The sequence below is a fragment of the Salmo trutta genome, unplaced genomic scaffold, assembly GCF_901001165.1.
Source record: "Salmo trutta unplaced genomic scaffold, fSalTru1.1, whole genome shotgun sequence".
In the NCBI taxonomy this organism is placed as follows: Eukaryota; Metazoa; Chordata; class Actinopteri; order Salmoniformes; family Salmonidae; genus Salmo; species Salmo trutta.
Window position 1 is genome coordinate 44,082 of NW_021822893.1, and position 20,000 is coordinate 64,081.

Genomic DNA, 20,000 nt, shown 5'->3' on the forward strand with positions numbered 1-20,000 from the left:
ACCCACACCAGCTCACAGAAACGGACTGACGGAGAAGTGGTGACCACACCAGCTCACAGAACGGGGACTGACGAGAAGTGGTAGACCACCACCAGCTCACAGAACGGGACTGACGAGGAAGTGGTAGACCACACCAGCTCACAGAACGGGACTGACGAGAAGTGGTAGACCACACCAGCTCACAGAACGGGACTGACGAGAAGTGGTAGACCCACACCAGCTCACAGAACGGGACTGACTGAGAAGTGGTAGACCACACCAGCTCACAGAACGGGACTGACGGAGAAGTGGTAGACCACACCAGCTCACAGAACGGGACTGACGAGAAGTGGTAGACCACACCAGCTCACAGAAAGGGATGACGAGAAGTGGTAGACCACACCAGCTCACAAGAACGGTAGACCACACCAGAACGGGACTGACGAGAATGGTAGACCACACCAGCTCACAGAACGGGACTGACGAGAAGTGGTAGACCACACCAGCTCACAGAACGGGACTGACGAGAAGTGGTAGACCACACCAGCTCACAGAACGGGACTGACGAGAAGTGGTAGACCACACCAGCTCACAGAACGGGACTGACGAGAAGTGGTAGACCACACCAGCTCACAGAACGGGACTGACGAGAAGTGGTAGACCACACCAGCTCACAGAACGGGACTGACGAGAAGTGGTAGACCACACCAGCTCACAGAACGGGACTGACGAGAAGTGGTAGACCACACCAGCTCACAGAACGGGACTGACGAGAAGTGGTAGACCCACACCAGCTCACAGAACGGGACTGACGAGAAGTGGTAGACCACACCAGCTCACAGAACGGGACTGACGAGAAGTGGTAGACCACACCAGCTCACAGAACGGGACTGACGAGAAGTGGTAGACCACACCAGCTCACAGAACGGGACTGACGAGAAGTGGTAGACCACACCAGCTCACAGATCGGACTGACGAGAAGTGGTAGACCACACCAGCTCACAGAACGGGACTGACGAGAAGTGGTAGACCACACCAGCTCACAGAACGGGACTGACGAGAAGTGGTAGACCACACCAGCTCACAGAACGGGACTGACGAGAAGTGGTAGACCACACCAGCTCACAGAACGGGACTGAGAGAAGTGGTAGACCACACCAGCTCACAGAACGGGACTGACGAGAAGTGGTAGACACACCAGCTACAGAACGGGACTGACGAGAAGTGGTAGACCACACCAGCTCACAGAACGGGACTGACGAGAAGTGGTAGACCACACCAGCCACAGAACGGGACTGACGAGAAGTGGTAGACCACACCAGCTCACGAACGGGACTGACGAGAAGTGGTAGACCACACCAGCACACATAAGGGACTGACGAGAAGTGGTAGACCACACCAGCTCACAGAACGGGACTGACGAGAAGTGGTAGACCACACCAGCTCACAGAACGGGACTGACGAGAAGTGGTAGACCACACCAGCTCACAGAACGGGACTGACGAGAAGTCGTAGACCACACCAGCTCACAGAACGGGACTGACGAGAAGTGGTAGACCACACCAGCTCACAGAACGGGACTGACGAGAAGTCGTAGACCACACCAGCTCACAGAACGGGACTGACGAGAAGTGGTAGACCACACCAGCTCACAGAACGGGACTGACGAGAAGTGTAGACCACACCAGCTCACAGAACGGGACTGACGAGAAGTCGTAGACCACACCAGCTCACAGAACGGGACTGACGAGAAGTGGTAGACCACACCAGCTCACAGAACGGGACTGACGAGAAGTCGTAGACCACACCAGCTCACAGAACGGGACTGACGAGAAGTCGTAGACCACACCAGCTCACAGAACGGGACTGACGAGAAGTGGTAGACCACACCAGCTCACAGAACGGGACTGACGAGAAGTGGTAGACCACACCAGCTCACAGAACGGGACTGACGAGAAGTGGTAGACCACACCAGCTCACAGAACGGACTGACGAGAAGTGGTTAGACACACCAGCTCACAGAACGGGACTGACGAGAAGTGGTAGACCACACCAGCTCACAGAACGGGACTGACGAGAAGTGGTAGACCACACCAGCTCACAGAACGGGACTGACGAGAAGTGGTAGACCACACCAGCTCACAGAACGGGACTGACGAGAAGTGGTAGACCACACCAGCTCACAGAACGGGACTGACGAGAAGTGGTAGACCACCCAGCTCACAGAACGGGACTGACGAGAAGTGGTAGACCACACCAGCTCACAGAACGGGACTGACGAGAAAGTGGTAGACCACACCAGCTCACAGAACGGGACTGACGAGAAGTGGGTAGACCACACCAGCTCACAGAACGGGAATGACGAGAAGTGGTAGACCACACCAGCTCACAGAACGGGACTGACGAGAGTGGTAGACAACACCAGCTCACAGAACGGGACTGACGAGAAGTGGTAGACCACACCAGCTCACAGAACGGACTGACGAGAAGGGTAGACCACACCAGCTCACAGAACGGGACTGACGAGAAGTGGTAGACCACACCAGCTCACAGAACGGGACTGACGAGAAGTGGCTAGACCACACCAGCTCACAGAACGGGACTGAGAGAAGTGGTAGACCACACCAGCTCACAGAACGGGACACTGACGAGAAGTGTAGACCACACCAGCTCACAGAACGGGACTGACGAGAAAGTGGTTAGACCACACCAGCTCACAGAACGGGGACTGACGAGAAGTGGTAGACCACACCAGCTCACAGAACGGGACTGACGAGAAGTGGTAGACCACACCAGCTCACAGAAACGGGATGACGAGAAGTGGTAGACCACACCAGCTCACAGAACGGGACTGACGAGAAGTGGTAGACCACACCCAGCTCACAGAACGGGACTGACGAGAGAAGTGGTAGACCACACCAGCTCACAGAACGGGACTGACGAGAAGTGGTAGACCACACCAGGCTCACAACAGGGACTGACGAGAAGTGGTAGACCACACCAGCTCACAGAACGGGACTGACGAGAAGTGGTAGACCACACCAGCTCACAGAACGGGACTGCCGAGAAGTGGTAGACCACACCAGCTCACAGAACGGGACTGACGAGAAGTGGTAGACCACACCAGCTCACAGAACGGGACTGACGAGAAGTGGTAGACCACACCAGCTCACAGAACGGGACTGACGAGAAGTGGTAGACCACACCAGCTCACAGAACGGGACTGACGAGAAGTGGTAGACCACACCAGCTCACCAGAACGGGACTGACGAGAAGTGGTAGACCACACCAGCTCACAGAACGGGACTGACGAGAAGTGGTAGACCACACCAGCTCACAGAACGGGACTGACGAGAGGTGGTAGACCACACCAGCTCACAGAACGGGACTGACGAGAAGTGGTAGACCACACCAGCTCACAGAACGGGACTGACGAGAAGTGGTAGACCACACCAGCTCACAGAACGGGACTGACGAGAAGTGGTAGACCACACCAGCTCACAGAACGGGACTGACGAGAAGTGGTAGACCACACCAGCTCACAGAACGGGACTGACGAGAAGTGGTAGACCACACCAGCTCACAGAACGGGACTGACGAGAAGTGGTAGACCACACCAGCTCACAGAACGGGACTGACGAGAAGTGGAGGACCACACCAGCTCACAGAAGGACTGACGAGAAGTGGTAGACCACACAGCTCACAGAACGGGATGACGAGAAGTGGTAGACCACACCAGCTCACAGAACGGGGACTGACGAGAAGTGGTAGACCACACCAGCTACAGAACGGGACTGACGAGAAGTGGTAGACCACACCAGCTCACAGAACGGGACTGACGAGAAGTGGTAGACCACACCAGCTCACAGAACGGGACTGACGAGAAGTGGTAGACCACACCAGCTCACAGAACGGGACTGACGAGAAGTGGTAGACCACACCAGCTCACAGAAACGGGACTGACGAGAAGTGGTAGACCACACCAGCTCACAGAACGGGACTGACGAGAAGTGGTAGACCACACCAGCTCACAGAACGGGACTGACGAGAAGTGGTAGACCACACCAGCTCACAGAACGGGACTGACGAGAAGTGGTAGACACACCAGCTCACAGAACGGGACTGACGAGAAGTGGTAGACCCACCAGCTCACAGAACGGGACTGACGAGAAGTGGTAGACCACACCAGCTCACAGAAGGATGACGAGAAGTGGTAGACCACACCAGCTCCACAGCAACGGGACTGACGAGAGGTGGTAGACCACACCAGCTCACAGAACGGGACTGACGAGAAGTGGTAGACCACACCAGCTCACAGAACGGGACTGACGAGAAGTGGTAGACCACACCAGCTCATAGAACGGGACTGACGAGAAGTGGTAGACCACACCAGCTCACAGAACGGGACTGACGAGTGCGTAGCTCGTAAATATCGTCTGTCCTCGGTTGCAACACTCACTACCGAGTTCCAAACTGCCTCTGGAAGCAACATCAGCACAAGAACTGTTCATTGGGAGCTTCACGAAATGGGTTTCCGTGGCCGAGCAGCCGCACACAAGCCTAAGATCACCATACGCAACGCCAAGCGTCGGCTGGAGAGGTGGCCTGCACAGAGCCCTGACCTCAACCCCATCGAACACCTTTGGGATGAATTGAAACGCCGACTGCCAGCCAGGCCTAAACGCCCAACATCTCGTGGTTGAATGGAAGCAAGTCTCCGCAGCAATGTTCCAACATCTAGTGGAAAGAAGAGTGGAGGCTGTTATAGCAGCACAGGGGGACCGACTCCATATTAATGCCTATGATTTTGGAACGAGATGTTCGACGAGTAGGTGTCCACATACTTTTGATCATTTAGCGTGCCACGGTTAATGGCTGTTCTTATGCACGATGCAACACAGCGTACACAGCCTAGATACAACCCTTAGCCACGGTATATTAGCCATATACCCCCCCCCTCTGGACTCAGCCCTTATATTAGCCATATACCCCCCCCCCTCTGGACTCAGCCCTATATTAGCCATATACCCCCCCCCTCTGGACTCAGCCCTTATATTAGCCCATATACCCCCCCCCCTCTGGACTCAGCCTTATATTGGCCATATACCCCCCCCCTCTGGACTCAGCCCTTATATTAGCCATAGATACCCCCCCCCCCCTCTGAACAGCCTACCCCCCCCCTCTGGACTCAGCCCTTATATTGGCCATATACCCCCCCCCCCTCTGGACTCAGCCCTTATATTAGCCATATACCCCCCCCCCCTGGACTCAGCCCTTATATTAGCCTATACCCCCCCCCTTGGACTCAGCCCTTATATTAGCCATATAACCCCCCCCTCTGGACCAGCCCTTATATTGGCCATATACCCCCCCCCTGGACTCAGCCCTTATATTAGCCATATACCCCCCCCCCCTGGACTCAGCCCCTTATATTAGCCATATACCCCCCCCCCTCTGGCCTCAGCCCTTATATTGCCATATACCCCCCCCCCCCTCTGGACTCAGCCCTTATATAGCCATATACCCCCCCCTCTGGACTCAGCCCTTATTTAGCCATATACCCCCCCCCCCTCTGGACTCAGCCCTTATATTAGCCATATACCCCCCCCTCTGGACTCAGCCCTTATATTAGCCATATACCCCCCCCCCCCTCTGGACTCAGCCCTTATATTAGCCATATACCCCCCCCCCCTCTGGACTCAGCCCTTATATTGGCCATATACCCCCCCCCTCTGGAATCAGCCCTTATATTAGCCTATACCCCCCCCTCTGGACTCCAGCCCTTATATTAGCCATATACCCCCCCTCTGGACTCAGCCCTTATATTGGCCATATACCCCCCCCCCCACCCCCCCCCCCCTCTGGACGTCAGCCCTTATATTAGCCATATACCCCCCCCCCCCCCCTGGCTCAGCCCTTTAATATTAGCCATATACCCCCCCCCTCTGGACTCAGCCTTATATTAGCCATATACCCCCCCCCTCTGGACTCAGCCCTTATATTAGCCATATACCCCCCCACCCCCCCCCCCTCTGGACTCAGCCCTTATTTTAGCCATATACCCCCCCCCCCCCCCTGGACTCAGCCCTTATATTAGCCATATACCCCCCCTCTGGACTCAGCCCTTATATTGGCCATATACCCCCCCCCCCCCCCCCCCCCCCTCTGGACTCAGCCCTTATATTAGCCATATACCCCCCCCCCCCCCCCCCCCCCCCTCTGGACTCAGCCCTTATATTAGCCATATACCCCCCCCCTCTGGACTCAGCCCTTATATTAGCCATATACCCCCCCCCTCTGGACTCAGCCCTTACATTAGCCATATACCCCCCCCTCTGGACTCAGCCCTTATATTAGCCATATACCCCCCCCCCCTCAGCCCTACATTAGCCATATACCCCCCCCCCCCCCTCTGGACTCAGCCCTTATATTGGCCATATACCCCCCCCCCCCCCCCTCTGGACTCAGCACTTATATTAGCCATATACCCCCCCCACCCCCCCTCTGGACTCAGCCCTTATATTAGCCATATACCCCCCCCCCCCCCCCCCCCCTGGACTCAGCCCTTATATTAGCCATATACCCCCCCCCCCCCCCCCCCCCCCCCCCCCCCCTGGACTCAGCCCTTATATTAGCCATATACCCTAAACCCCCGAGGTGCCTTATTGCTATTATAAACTGGTTACCAACGTCATTAGAGCAGTAAGAATAAATGTTTTGTCATACCCGTGGTATACGGTCTGATATATCACAGCTTTCACAGCTGTCAGGGTTCGAACCACCCAGTTTATAAAAAATACTTTTTACAACCATTTAATGAGACTTGATTGGTAATTGAAAGACGGGATTTCAACAGCAGTGATTTTATTGACACACCATGTTGTTTCTTGGGATTCACCAAGACCCACAGCTAACATCTTTCCCTCACTCAGCAATCCTGACAACATTTACACGCAAGGTCTTAAAAACACACACATACAGGCTCTCACACACACACACACACACACACACACACACACACACACACACACACACACACACACACAGTAAGCAGTATATTTACTGAACAAAAATATAACCTCAACATGTAAACATGTAAAGTGTTGGTCCCATGTTTCATTGGCTGAAATATAAGATTCCAGCGTATTTCTTTTCAGACAAATTTGTTTAAATCCCTGTTAGTGAGCATTTCTCCTTTGCCAAGATAATCCATCCACCTGACAGGTGTTGCATATCAAGAAGCTGATTAAACAGCATGATCATTACGCAGGTGCACCTTGTGCTGGGGACGATAAAAGTCCACGCTAAAATGTTTTGTCACACAACACAATGCCACAGATGTCTCAAGTTTTGAAGGAGCATACAATTGGCATGCTGACTGCAGGAATGTCCACCAGAGCTGTAGCCAAAGAATTGAATGTTAATTTCTCTACCATAAGCCACCTCCAATGATGTTTTAGAGAATTTGGCAGTACGTACAACCGGCATCACAACCGCAGACCACTTGTAACCACCCCAGCCCAGGACCTCCACATCCGGCTTCTTCACCTGCGGGATCGTCTGAGACCAGCCACCCGGACAGCTGATGAAACTGAGGAGTATTTCTGTCTGTAATAAAGCCCTTTTGTGGGGAAAACTAATTCTGATTAACTGGGCAGGGGCACAGCCATGGGTGGGCCTGGGAGGGCATAGGCCCACCCACTGGGGAGCCAGGCCCACCCATGGCTGTGCCCCTGCCCAGTCATGTGAAATCCATTGATTAGGGCCTAATTAATTGATTTCAATTGACTGATTTCCTTATATGAACTGTAACTCAGTAAAGTCGTTTAAATTGTTGTATGTTACGTTTATATTTTTGTTCAGTATAAATAGTCTCAGCTGAGTCACTGACTGAGAAAAACAACAATCTTAAACACTACAAAAAGAAACAAAAATCCAGCAGACTACTACAACAAGAATTAAAAGACAAATCAATGAGGCTTGAATAAATCATAAGGGTTATTCTATATTTAAAATATAAAATAATTATACCGTTTTTGTAAAAAGTCTCATTCTCTTTGATATAGAGTATATTTATATTTAAAAAGGTACTAATATGTTGCTTCACTTCATGACCGATTGTCTGTAAAAATTATTAACCTAAAGTAAAACTCCTTCTTTCAGTCGAGAGCTTGTCAATAGAGGCCTTTCAGTTGAGAGCTTGTCAATAGAGGCCTGTCAGTCGAGAGCCTGTCAATAGAGGCCTGTCAGTCGAGAGCCTGTCAATAGAGGCCTGTCAGTCGAGAGCTTGTCAATAGAGGCCTGTCAGTCGAGAGTTTGTCAATAGAGGCCTTTCAGTTGAGAGCTTGTCAATAGAGGCCTTTCAGTCGAGGGCTTGTCAGTCAAGAGCTTGTCAGTTGAGAACTTGTCAATAGAGGCCTTTAAGTTGAGAGTTTGTCAATAGAGGCCTTTCAGTTGAGAGCTTGTAAGTCGAGAGTTTGTCAATAGAGGCCCTTCAGTCGAGAGCTTGTCAATAGAGGCCTTTCAGTTGAGAGCTTGTCAATAGAGGCCTTTCAGTCGAGGGCTTGTTAGTCAAGAGCTTGTCAGTTGAGAACTTGTCGATAGAGGCCTTTCAGTTGAGAGCTTGTAAGTCGAGAGCTTGTCAATAGAGGCCTGTCAGTCGAGAGTTTGTCAATAGAGGCCTTTCAGTTGAGAGCTTGTCAATAGAGACCTGTCAGTCGAGAGTTTGTCAATAGAGGCCTTTCAGTTGAGAACTTGTCGATAGAGGCCTTTCAGTTGAGAACTTGTCAATAGAGGCCTGTCAGTCGAGAGCTTGTCAATAGAGGCCTTTCAGTTGAGAGCTTGTCAATAGAGGCCTTTCAGTTGGGAGCTTGTCAATAGAGGCCTTTCAGTTGAGAGCTTGTAAGTCGAGAGTTTGTCAATAGAGGCCCTTCAGTCGAGAGCTTGTCAATAGAGGCCTGTCAGTCGAGAGTTTGTAAATAGAGGCCTTTCAGTTGAGAACTTGTCGATAGAGGCCTTTCAGTTGAGAGCTTGTCAATAGAGGCCTTTCAGTTGAGAGCTTGTCAATAGAGGCCTTTCAGTTGAGACCTTGTCAATAGAGGCCTTTCAGTTGAGAGCTTGTAAGTCGAGAATTTGTCAATAGAGACCCTTCAGTCGAGAGCTTGTCAATAGAAGCCTGTCAGTCGAGAGTTTGTCAATAGAGGCCTTTCAGTTGAGAACTTGTCGATAGAGGCCTTTCAGTTGAGAGCTTGTCAATAGAGGCCTGTCAGTCGAGTTTGTCAATAGAGGCCTTTCAGTTGAGAGCTTGTCAATAGACGCCTTTCAGTTGAGAACTTGTCGATAGAGGCCTTTCAGTTGAGAGCTTGTCAATAGAGGCCTGTCAGTCGAGAGTTTGTCAATAGAGGCCTTTCAGTCGAGAACTTGTCGATAGAGGCCTTTCAGTTGAGAGCTTGTCAATAGAGGCCTGTCAGTCGAGCGTTTGTCAATAGAGGCCTTTCAGTTGAGAGCTTGTCAATAGAGGCCTTTCAGTTGAGAGCTTGTAAGTCGAGAGTTTGTCAATAGAGGCCCTTCAGTCGAGAGTTTGTCAATAGAGGCCTTTCAGTTGAGAACTTGTCGATAGAGGCCTTTCAGTTGAGAACTTGTCGATAGAGGCCTTTCAGTTGAGAGCTTGTCAATAGAGGCCTGTCAGTCGAGAGCTTGTCAATAGAGGCCTGTCAGTTGAGAGCTTGTCAATAGAGGCCTTTCAGTTGAGAACTTGTCGATAGAGGCCTTTCAGTTGAGAACTTGTCGATAGAGGCCTTTCAGTTGAGAGCTTGTCAATAGAGGCCTGTCAGTCGAGAGCTTGTCAATAGAGGCCTGTCAGTTGAGAGCTTGTCAATAGAGGCCTTTCAGTTGAGAGCTTGTCAATAGAGACCTGTCAGTTGAGAGCTTGTCAATAGAGGCCTTGTAATGTTCCTCCCCATTAGAATACAATGCCTTCTCTATTTAAATATTATTATTATTTGTACCAAAACCAATCTGTTGAACACATGTAACCAAAGCATGAGGCAAAAATACATGTAAAAGCAACAAGAATGTGTCTGAGAACAGCACACACACACACACACACACACACACACACACACACACACACACACACACACACACACACACACACACACACACACACACACACACACTTCACATATGAGACGATAGATTCAGTAGTATTGTCAATACAACCATTCAGAACTACCAAGAGTAAAGGGTTCTGGGGTGGGGGACTCAAATAATCACTGGGAGGAAAAAATGAGAAGGAAAGTGGAAAGAGAAAAGGGACAGAGATGCATATGTCTCCTTTATGCCCCCGATCAGTCATCCCCTGGTTTTAGGACTGCGTCCCTAAACGACACCCTATTCCCAATTTGGTGCACTACTTTTGACCAAGGGAGTAGTGCGCTATGTAGGGAAGAGGGTCCCATTTTGGGACTCGGGGCCCAGGGCTCCATTCCTCCAGGGTCTCACAGCTCTGTGTTCTTCCCAGGCAGAGCCACCTTTTTCTGGATGTCTTCATCCGACGAGACCCCATCCCTCTCCACTCTCTCCTTCTCAGGTGATAAGGCCTTTCCCTTTCCCTTCTTCTTCTTCTTCACCACCTTCTTCTTTTTCTTCATCGTCTTCTCTCCTTCCTGCCTGCCGCCGCCCTCACTCCCTCCTCCTCCTCCTCCCTCACTCCCTCCTCCTCCTCCTCCCTCACTCCCTCCTCCCAGGTCTTTGCTCTTCGTTCCCTTCTTTCCTACTCCCTTCTTTTTCTTCTTCTTCTTGTCCTCGGCGATGGCTGCCGCGTCTCCCTTCTTCTTAGAGTACTCCTCTTTCAGACAGGCTGGAGAAGAGGGGGAGAGGGGGAGGAGAGGGGGAGAGGGGGAGGAGAGGGGGAGAGGGGGAGGAGAGGGGGAGAGGGGGAGGATGAAGAGGGGGCGAGGAGGAGGATGAGGAAGAGGATGGGAGGGAGAAAACAAGAGTAATTCAACCAGCATTCTAATAACTACGATATTCAAAACGATAAAATAAGTTACAATGTGTGTGTGTGTTATCTGTGAGTGTGTGTGTGTGTGTGTGTGAGTGTGTGTGATCTGTGAGTGTGTGTGTGTGATCTGTGTGTGTGTGTGTTATCTGTGAGTGTGTGTGTGTGTGTGTGTGTGTGTGTGTGTGTGTGTGATCTGTGAGTGAGTGTGTGTGTGTGTGTGTGTGTGTGTGTGTATGTGTGTGTGTGTGTGTGTGAGAGATCTGTGAGTGTGTGTGTGTGTATGTGTGTGTGTGTGTGTGTGAGAGATCTGTGAGTGTGTGTGTGTGTGTGTGTGTGTGTGTGTGTGTGTGTGTGTGTGTGTGTGTGTGTGTGTGTGTGTGTGTGTGTGTGTGTGTGTGAGTGTGTGTATTACCGGCGTCCTGTCCCTTCAGAACGTGTTTCTCACAGAGGTAGGTGGTGAGGTCTTCCTCCTGACTGCCTTTGTACCAGTCCTCTATAACCTCCTCATACTTCTCTACCATAACGTCACACTGAGACACAGAGACACCAACAGTTCAAAAGAAAACAGAAGACAGTTGATATGTTTGGCAATATACCGTTTCTAATAAATTGATTCATTAATTAGTCAATTTAATCCTCACCTGTTTCTTGAGGTCAGCGACCTCTGCAGAGGTTTCGTTCCAAAGTTCATAGGGGATATCCATGACGACCTTTACCCCTTTATGGACCAGCCCATGGAGGGTAGAGAAGGTCTCTGACATACCCTGGGGAGAGAGATGGAGGGGGAGAGAGGGAGAGAGATGGAGACAGTGGGGGAGAGAGATGGGGGAGAGAGATGGAGACGGAGGGGGAGACAGATGGGGAGAGAGGGTGAGACAGAGGGGGAGAGAGATGGGGAGAGAGGGGGAGAGAGAGGGAGAGAGATGGAGACGGAGGGGGAGAGAGGGAGAGAGATGGAGACGGTGGGGGAGAGAGATGGGGAGAGAGATGGAGACGGAGGGGGAGAGAGATGGGGAGAGAGGGGGAGAGAGATGAGGAGAGAGGGGGGAGAGAGATGGGGAGAGAGGGGGAGAAAGATGGGGAGAGAGGGAGAGAGTTGAGACGGTGGATGAGAGAGATGGGGGAGAGAGATGGAGACGGAGGGGGAGAGGGGAGAGAGATGGGGAGAGAGGGGGAGAGAGATGGGGGGAGAGAGGGGGAGAGAGAGGGGGAGAGAGGGGGAGAGAGAGGGAGACGGTGGATGAGAGAGATGGGGGAGAGATGAAGACGGAGGGGGAGAGAGATGGGGAGAGAGATGGGTGAAAGGGAGGGGGAGAGAGAGGGGTGAAAGGGAAGGGGGAAAGGAGGGGGAGAGAGAGAGAAGAGGGAGGCAGAAAGAGTAGGAGAGATGATCTGTGTCTAGTTAACAACTATTGATGTGTCCTTGTCTTTACTCAGAGAGCCGCTGACACACACGTACTGACCTTGGCAAAGCGGTTGCTGCCCTCTCTCTCCTTGTGTAGGTTGTAGCCAGAGAGCCTCTGACACACATTCTCCACAACCTCAATGAAACGGATGTCTCTACAGAGAGAGAGAGAGAGAGAGAGAGACAGAGAGAGACAGAGAGAGAGAGAGAGAGAGAGGAGGGATTGAGAAAAAGGAGAAAAAGGAGGAGGCAAAGAAAAACAGTGAAGGAGAAAGAGAGGAGGGGGTACAGAGAAAGGACGGAGGAAGGGAGAGAGATAAAAGCCATCTTGTTTGAGAGAAAAAAAAGATACTCTGTTTAATTTTGTAATTTAGCCTTTTTTTCCTCCTAGTGTTCACAAGTCATGACATAATGACAGAACTTCCTATTTATAAAGCCTAGGCCGCCTCCCACAGGAAGGGACCCAGACCAAGTTCCTGTCCCCTGCTACCATAGCAGCCCTGTTATCTCCACAGTAACGGCACAGAGAGGAAATAGACACCGCTCGCTCAAGTCAAGCACTTCTACAGTGAAAAGCCTCTAAAGCTTGTGAACATATAGGATGCAGGCAGAAGTCCCAGATCCAGGTTAACCTCGCCAGACCCTTTATCATTATGTGGGGAAGACAAAGGGGGCAACTCCATTCTACTCCTACAGACACACACTGCATAAATTGCATCCTATTTCCAAATATAGTGCACTACTTTTGACCAAAAACCCCATAGGGAATAGGGCTCCATTTGGAACACATTTCTACATTTCAGCAATAGAAGATCGGATTCTGTGACATCACAGCTGTAAATGTGTGATTAAACGTCACTTACGACTTGACATATTTGATTGGCGGAGCTCCCTTGTTGCCGTCAAGGAAACGGTAGTTCCTCTCGATCACTTCCTTGGTTTTGCCCGTTTCCTCAAAGGCAGACTTCATCTCAATACTGACAAACTTACACACTGAGAGAGAGAGAGAGAGAGAGAGAGAGACATAGAGAGAGAGACAGAGACAGAATATATACATAATATGATATTTGAAATGTCTCTATTCCTTCTGAACTTTTGTGAGTGTCATTTTTACTGTTCATTGTTTTATTAGTTATTTTACTTTTGTTTATTTACATTTTACATTTTAGTCATTTAGCAGACGCTCTTATCCAGAGCGACTTACAGTAGTGAATGCAGACATTTCATACATTTTCATTCCCCCGTACTGGCCCCCCGTGGGAATCGAACCCACAACCCTGGCGTTGCAAACACCATGCTCTACCAACTGAGCTACACTTGCTTTGGCAATGTTAACATATGTTTCCCATGTTAATGAAGAACCTTTGAATGAAATTGAAAGAGAGAGGAAATATAAATGGTTATATTTCCTGTAGTATCAGGTGTCTAAAGAGGGGAAGTAGTAAACAGGGTTTCACTTCTGCATCACGCACACACTGCTACGCTATAACGGGCAAAGACTCAACGGCTATTAGGTTATCACGGGTAACAAATGGCAACTCGTTCTGGCTAATAGAATGAATTAAAATGAATAAAATAAGCTCATAGTTGGTTTAAAAAATAGTTTACAAATGGAACGAATGAATGGCATTGTTTCTGTCCTTCTCGGGAAAAGACAAAGGCTATCGGGGGGTATTGTACGCCTACATTTCAGATATAATACAACTAGTTTTATACAATAAAATACAAGCTCTCTCTCTCTCTATTTTGGGTTTCCAAATAGGGGTGAATGAATAGCATTGTTTTTGTTCTTGCTCTTCCTACCTTCACATTTATTAGGCAGATGAACCCACTCGTCATCTCCCTCTTTCTTCTCGGCTCCCTCGACCAAGACGCTCAGCAAAAACACCGTTAGACAAGTAAACAAAACCATTCTGTCTAAATGTTGTTGTTTTCTAGTAAATAAAGAGGTCTACTGTTATCTAGACCGTTAGATTCGCTTATTTACATCTCGTACTCAACCTACGGCTTACTGCTGTGAAGAAGGCAACAATAGCTAAGTACTTCTGGGTCACGGATTTTTGGAATCCTTCAGAATAAGAGTCCTGTCCCGTATACTTTGTAAATTAATGATTAAGCTGAAAATGATGGATAATGTGCACAATTATCAATATATTTTATAATAGTTATCATACAAAGAATAATTTAAAGTATTTCTATGAGATATTATGTGATTTTTTTTGTGTATGTACACCTACTGTTTCCCAAACTTGGTCCAAACTTTGACTTCAATACAAAACCTAGGAGGTTCATGGTGCTCACCACCTTCCATAGACTTACACAGTAATTATGACAACTTCCGGAGGACGTCCTCCAACCTATCAGAGCTCTTGCAGCATGAACTGACATGTTGTCCACCCAATCAAAGGATCAGATAATGAATCTAGTACTGAAAGAATAAGCTACAGCTAGCTAGCACTGCATAAAATGTGCTGAGTTATTGACTCAAAGAGAGAGAAAGACAATGGTTGAACAGTTTTGAACAAATACATGTATTTAAAAATGTAGGAGAAGCAAGAGAGAGAGAGCTAACTATATTTTCTTTGTGTTTTTTTTCACTTTCACTTAGCTAGCGAATGCAGCTAGCTAGTTTAGCCTACTCAAACACCCGGTTTAAACAGAGAGGTTAGCTACGTTAGCTAGCTGGCTATGGCTATCCCGACACTGAAGCTCTTCCAAGTCAAGGTAAGATTTTGGGTTTTATTAATTTATTGCCACCGGGGCCCGCCAGTGAAACTGCTAAACTGTTTGCTGACTGTACACTGTACTGCATGAGTGTAGTGGGTTTACTCACACATTAGTTCTAGTAGCTATGTTGACTAAGACGTTATGATGATGGCGATGATGCGGTGACAGTGATGTAGCGGTTATGATAAGAACGTTTCGGTTTGGAAAAGGTTTCTTCGCCTGGTCACAGAGAGCTGATGTGTTGTGCAGTGAAGTCCACAAGCAAAGGGAAAAGGTGAGTGGAGGAGAGCGCGTAGATGGGAGAAGGAATTATAAAACAATCAAAGGGATCATGCTGCTTGTATGTGGCTGCTATGACAGTGATCATGCTGTTTGTATGTGGCTGCTATGACAGTGATCATGCTGTTTGTATGTGGCTGCTGTGAAAGTGATCATGCTGTTTGTATGTGGCTGCTATGAAAGGGATCATGCTGTTTGTATGTGGCTGCTATGGAAGGGATCATGCTGTTTGTATGTGGCTGCTATGAAAGGGATCATGCTGTTTGTATGTGGCTGCTATGACAGTGATCATGCTGTTTGTATGTGGCTGCTATGAAAGGGATCATGCTGTTTGTATGTGGCTGCTATGAAAGTGAACTGTGTTTGTATGTGGCTGCTATGAAAGGGATCATGCTGTTTGTATGTGGCTGCTATGAAAGTGAACTGTGTTTGTGTGTGATCAGGGATGTATTCATTCTGCCGATTCTGTTAAAAAAAAAACATCTTAAACCGAAGCAAACGGAATGAAACTAGGATAAACATACCTGAATTTGTCCAATAGAAACTCACGTTTGCAACTGTTGGGCTAATGATTACACTCTAGATCAGCTAGATGCAGGCAAGATTGTGTGTATATATGTTTACCTCACATAATATAAAAATACGCATCAAGGTGTCTGTAATAGAATAAATGTGGCAAAAACGAGTGTAGACATTCATAAAATGCATTTATATTGCTTCCAAATAATTTTGTACAATGGCAGAGGAGTACCAAGATGGTGGCTTCAACACAGCCCCCATCAGTCATCTGGTGTTTATATAAATCATTGGTATATAACCGTGGATTACAACTCACCTGAAATGAACGCATTTCGCGACGGTAAGACAACCGCCATCCGCAAGCTCACCACCCATCTCCCCTTGATGTTTTACCAAGCTGCTCGACAACACGAGGTCGACAAGGAGAGAGGAGGAGAGAGAAGAGGAGGGGAGGAGGAGGGGAGAGAATTGCCAAAATCTGTCATCAAGGCAAAGGGTGGCTACTTTGAAGAATCTCAAATATAAAGTATATTTTCATTTGTTTAACACTTTTTTGGTTACTACATGATTCCATATGTGTTATTTAATAGTTTTGATGTCTTCACTATTATTCTACAATGTAGAAAATAGTAAAAAATAAAGAAAAACCCTGGAATGAGAAGTTGTGTCCAAACTTTTGACTGGTGCTGTATATACTGTATATTTTCAGATGGGCCTGGGGCTTCAGTCCTGGTAAGGCCCTGTATTTATCTGACCCTGCCTACTTGTACACATTAAAAGTCCAGCAACGTGACCTTTGACCTATCTTTTTGTTCAAAGTCAGCTGTTTCGTACAGATAATTCTGTACGTTGAAATCCATCCAATATGAAAAAAGGTACTGCCTTTCATCTGCGAGGCCACTCTTTAAGAGAATGCAGAATGATCAGCGACGCTCCTCTGGGTGTAAACTCTGTGGATTTGGGAACTAGAAGTGCTTCTGAGTAGAATAAACACCCCCCCCCCTTACTGGGACACAACATACAGACAATTGTGTGCAGTGCAATATGTATGTCCCATATGAAGAACGTACTGAACATCAAGCAATACCAATGGGCTAATTAACAATGGGATTTAAAAAATGATTTGCTAAAGTTCATTATAATTATTATTATTATAGTGTATTATAGTGTATTATAATGTATTATAGTGTATTATAATGTATTATAGTGTATTATAGTGTATTATAGTGTATTATAGTGTTTTATAGGTATTATAGTGTATTATAATGTATTATAGTGTATTATAATGTATTATAGTGTATTATAATGTATTATAGTGTATTATAATGTATTATAGTGTATTATAATAATTATTATTAATACAGGCATTATAAATAATGTTTTGTTATTTTATTACTGTTGTTACCATGACAACTAGTCATCGTTACTAGTAATCATTACTTTTAATGCTGCTCACAATAATGTCAATGCTGTAATATTATTTGTGCTACAAAGGCAATTTACTTTTTGTCATATTGTTAAACATAATTTTAGGTCTGATAACATTTCCTTATAAAATATTATGCATTTCCACCAATTTTAATATTTTTTACCATCTTCATTGTGGGACTTTTATTTTGAAGGGACATTGCCAAGGTCACGGCTTTATTCTTGTTCGGTCCCGCTTATTCTTGCTGGTGGAACAGAGGTCTACGTTTCCTGAGTGGTTCCACTTCCACCTTGTGCAGCGCTACAAACCACAGCTGGGACGTTCTTGGCGAATCAGAGGCCGAGAAGTGTCACCGTTCGTCCAATCAGTGATGGAGGCGAGAGGGGTTGTACCCGTACCAACAGATATAGGATCAGTTTACCGTCGGCAAATGAGAGCTGGAGAATCACTAGAAAACCAACAGAGGGCACCATTGTCTTATTTTTACACCGGAAGTTGCTGTGGTTTCCTAGAAAGAACTCCGACCGGAGAGTCTTCCCGACAGCCTCCTATAGGCTATTTGTAAGTCGCCCCAAACTACTGATAAAAAGTCAGGGAACTTATTTCAATATCCTTCTAATAGGTTAGTATTGGAGAAAGAGGTAGGCTAATACTCTGAGGCTAAGGGCTACTTTCTATCCATCCACCCAATGCGTTCATTCATGCACTCACCTGTGCCATTTAATGGCCTGTGTTTAATAGGTATGGACCACGTTACTGTACCACCATTATAATGTAGTTCAATCAGGAAGACTGATCTGAATGCATACAGTAAGCAGAACATACCCATACTGTTATTTATCTTGCTCCTTTGCACCCCAGTATCTCTACTTGCACATTCATCTTCTGCACATCTATCACTCCAGTGTTTATTGCTAAATTGTAATTATTTCGCCACTATGGCCTATTTATTGCCTTACCTCCCTAATCCAACCTCATTTGCACACACTGTATATAGATTTATTTTTTTAATTGTGTTATTGACTGTACATTTGTTTATTCCATGTGTAAGTCTGTGTTGTTGTTTGTGTCGCACTGCTTTGCTTTATCTTGGCCAGTGTAACAGTATAGCTTCCGTCCCTCTCCTCGCCCCAACCCGGGCTCGAACCAGGGACCTTCTGCACACATCAACAACTGACACCCACGAAGCAGCGTTACCCATCGCTCCACAAAACTACTTCAGGTCTCAGAGCGAGTGACGTCACCCGATTGAAACGCTATTAGCGCGCACCACCGCTAACTAACTAGCCATTTCACATTGGTTACAGCAGGTCCAGGTGTAAATGAGAAGAACTTGTTCTCAACTGGCCTACCTGGTTAAATAAAGGTACAATAAAAAATAAAAAACATAATTCACTTTGTTTCCTATTCTATGGGCACCACTGTGATTGTTATTATTTAACCCTGCTGGTCATTTATGAACATTTGAACATCTTGGCCATGTTCTGTTATAATCTCCACCCGGCACAGCCAGAAGAGGACTGGCCACCCCTCATAGCCTGGTTCCTCTCTAGGTTTCTTCCTTGGTTCTGGCCTTTCTAGGGAGTTTTTCTTAGCCACCGTGCTTCTACACCTGCATTACTTGCTGTTTGGGATTTTAGGCTGGGTTTCTGTACAGCACTTTGATATATCAGCTGATGTAAGAAGGGCTATATAAATAAATTGCATAGTGGAAATGAATACAAACGTAATATCATCAGTATAGAGCAGTTTGTTCTCTTCTTTCCTGTTAGCCATGTGTGGAATGTCATTCACCTATTTTACCTTGAGCCTATAAGCACGACACAATAATCCACATTCCTCAGGCTTGCTGTTCAACCAATGGGCTCACTCTTGTAATTATCACTTCCCTCTCTCTCTCAACCAATGGGCTCACTCTTGCAATTATCACTTCCCTCGCTCTCTCTCTCTCTCAGCCAATGGGCTCACTCTTGCAATTATCACTTCCCTCTCTCTCTCTCTCAACCAATGGGCTCACTCTTGCAATTATCACTTCCCTCCCTCTCTCTCTCAACCAACGGGTGTAGTAAACCTTGAGGCGTATCGATATGTCGACTTACCCTTGTTCTCTCGTTTGAATGTTTCTCAGCAACAGTTTTTATTTTTGACAGCCATGGACCTTTCCACGACCACCAGCTAAGGGCTACCTGTCATCAGCATCTGGCTCTGAGGAGCATTCTTCAGAGACGAGGCCATACCACAAACTATTTAATACAATTATATATTGCATTCTGTCTCTTGTTGTTAATTCAGTTAAGCCTGTACTCAACTGAAATGACTTAGAGTCTATGGACGGGTAACACATGGTACCTTTATGTGTGTGTGTGTGTGTGTGTGTGTGTGTGTGTGTGTGTGTGTGTGTGTGTGTGTGTGTGTGTGAGAGGAATAGCCAGTGAACACTACTTCCTCACTAGCTCAATAATAGTAACATAGATAGATCAGGGTTCTTCAAGCTCAGCATCCGCGGCTTAACATTGAGTTGATGGGGGAGTGGATGGATGGAGAGACGGAGGGAGAGATGGAGGGAGAGATGGAAGGAGAGATGGATGGAGAGATGGAGGGAGAGATGGATGGAGAGATGGAGGGAGAGATGGAGGGAGAGAGAAAGATCGAGATAA

The 20,000-nt window shown here is 47.6% G+C and overlaps 1 protein-coding gene and 1 long non-coding RNA gene across 3 annotated transcripts; both read right to left on the reverse strand.

Annotated features, from left to right (window-relative positions):
- Window positions 1-7,804: 7,804 nt before the first annotated feature.
- On the reverse strand, window positions 7,805-9,241 carry LOC115186278 (uncharacterized). Of its 2 annotated transcripts, none has more exons than XR_003875667.1 (2): window positions 8,690-9,241; window positions 7,805-8,528 (listed from the first exon to the last, which is right to left on the reverse strand). It is a non-coding gene; the product is annotated as an uncharacterized LOC115186278 (long non-coding RNA). The 2 variants fall into 2 exon arrangements; XR_003875666.1 differs by having other exon boundaries at window positions 7,805-8,631.
- A 729-nt stretch (window positions 9,242-9,970) lies between these two features.
- cnpy3 (canopy FGF signaling regulator 3) lies at window positions 9,971-14,434 on the reverse strand. Its single transcript, XM_029745951.1, has 6 exons — window positions 14,193-14,434; window positions 13,253-13,382; window positions 12,448-12,544; window positions 11,626-11,748; window positions 11,397-11,514; window positions 9,971-10,840 (listed from the first exon to the last, which is right to left on the reverse strand). Exons 1-6 carry the CDS (start codon window positions 14,299-14,301, stop codon window positions 10,479-10,481), a joined length of 939 nt encoding a protein of 312 aa, XP_029601811.1. The 5' UTR covers window positions 14,302-14,434; the 3' UTR covers window positions 9,971-10,478.
- Between the last annotated feature and the right edge of the window lie 5,566 nt (window positions 14,435-20,000).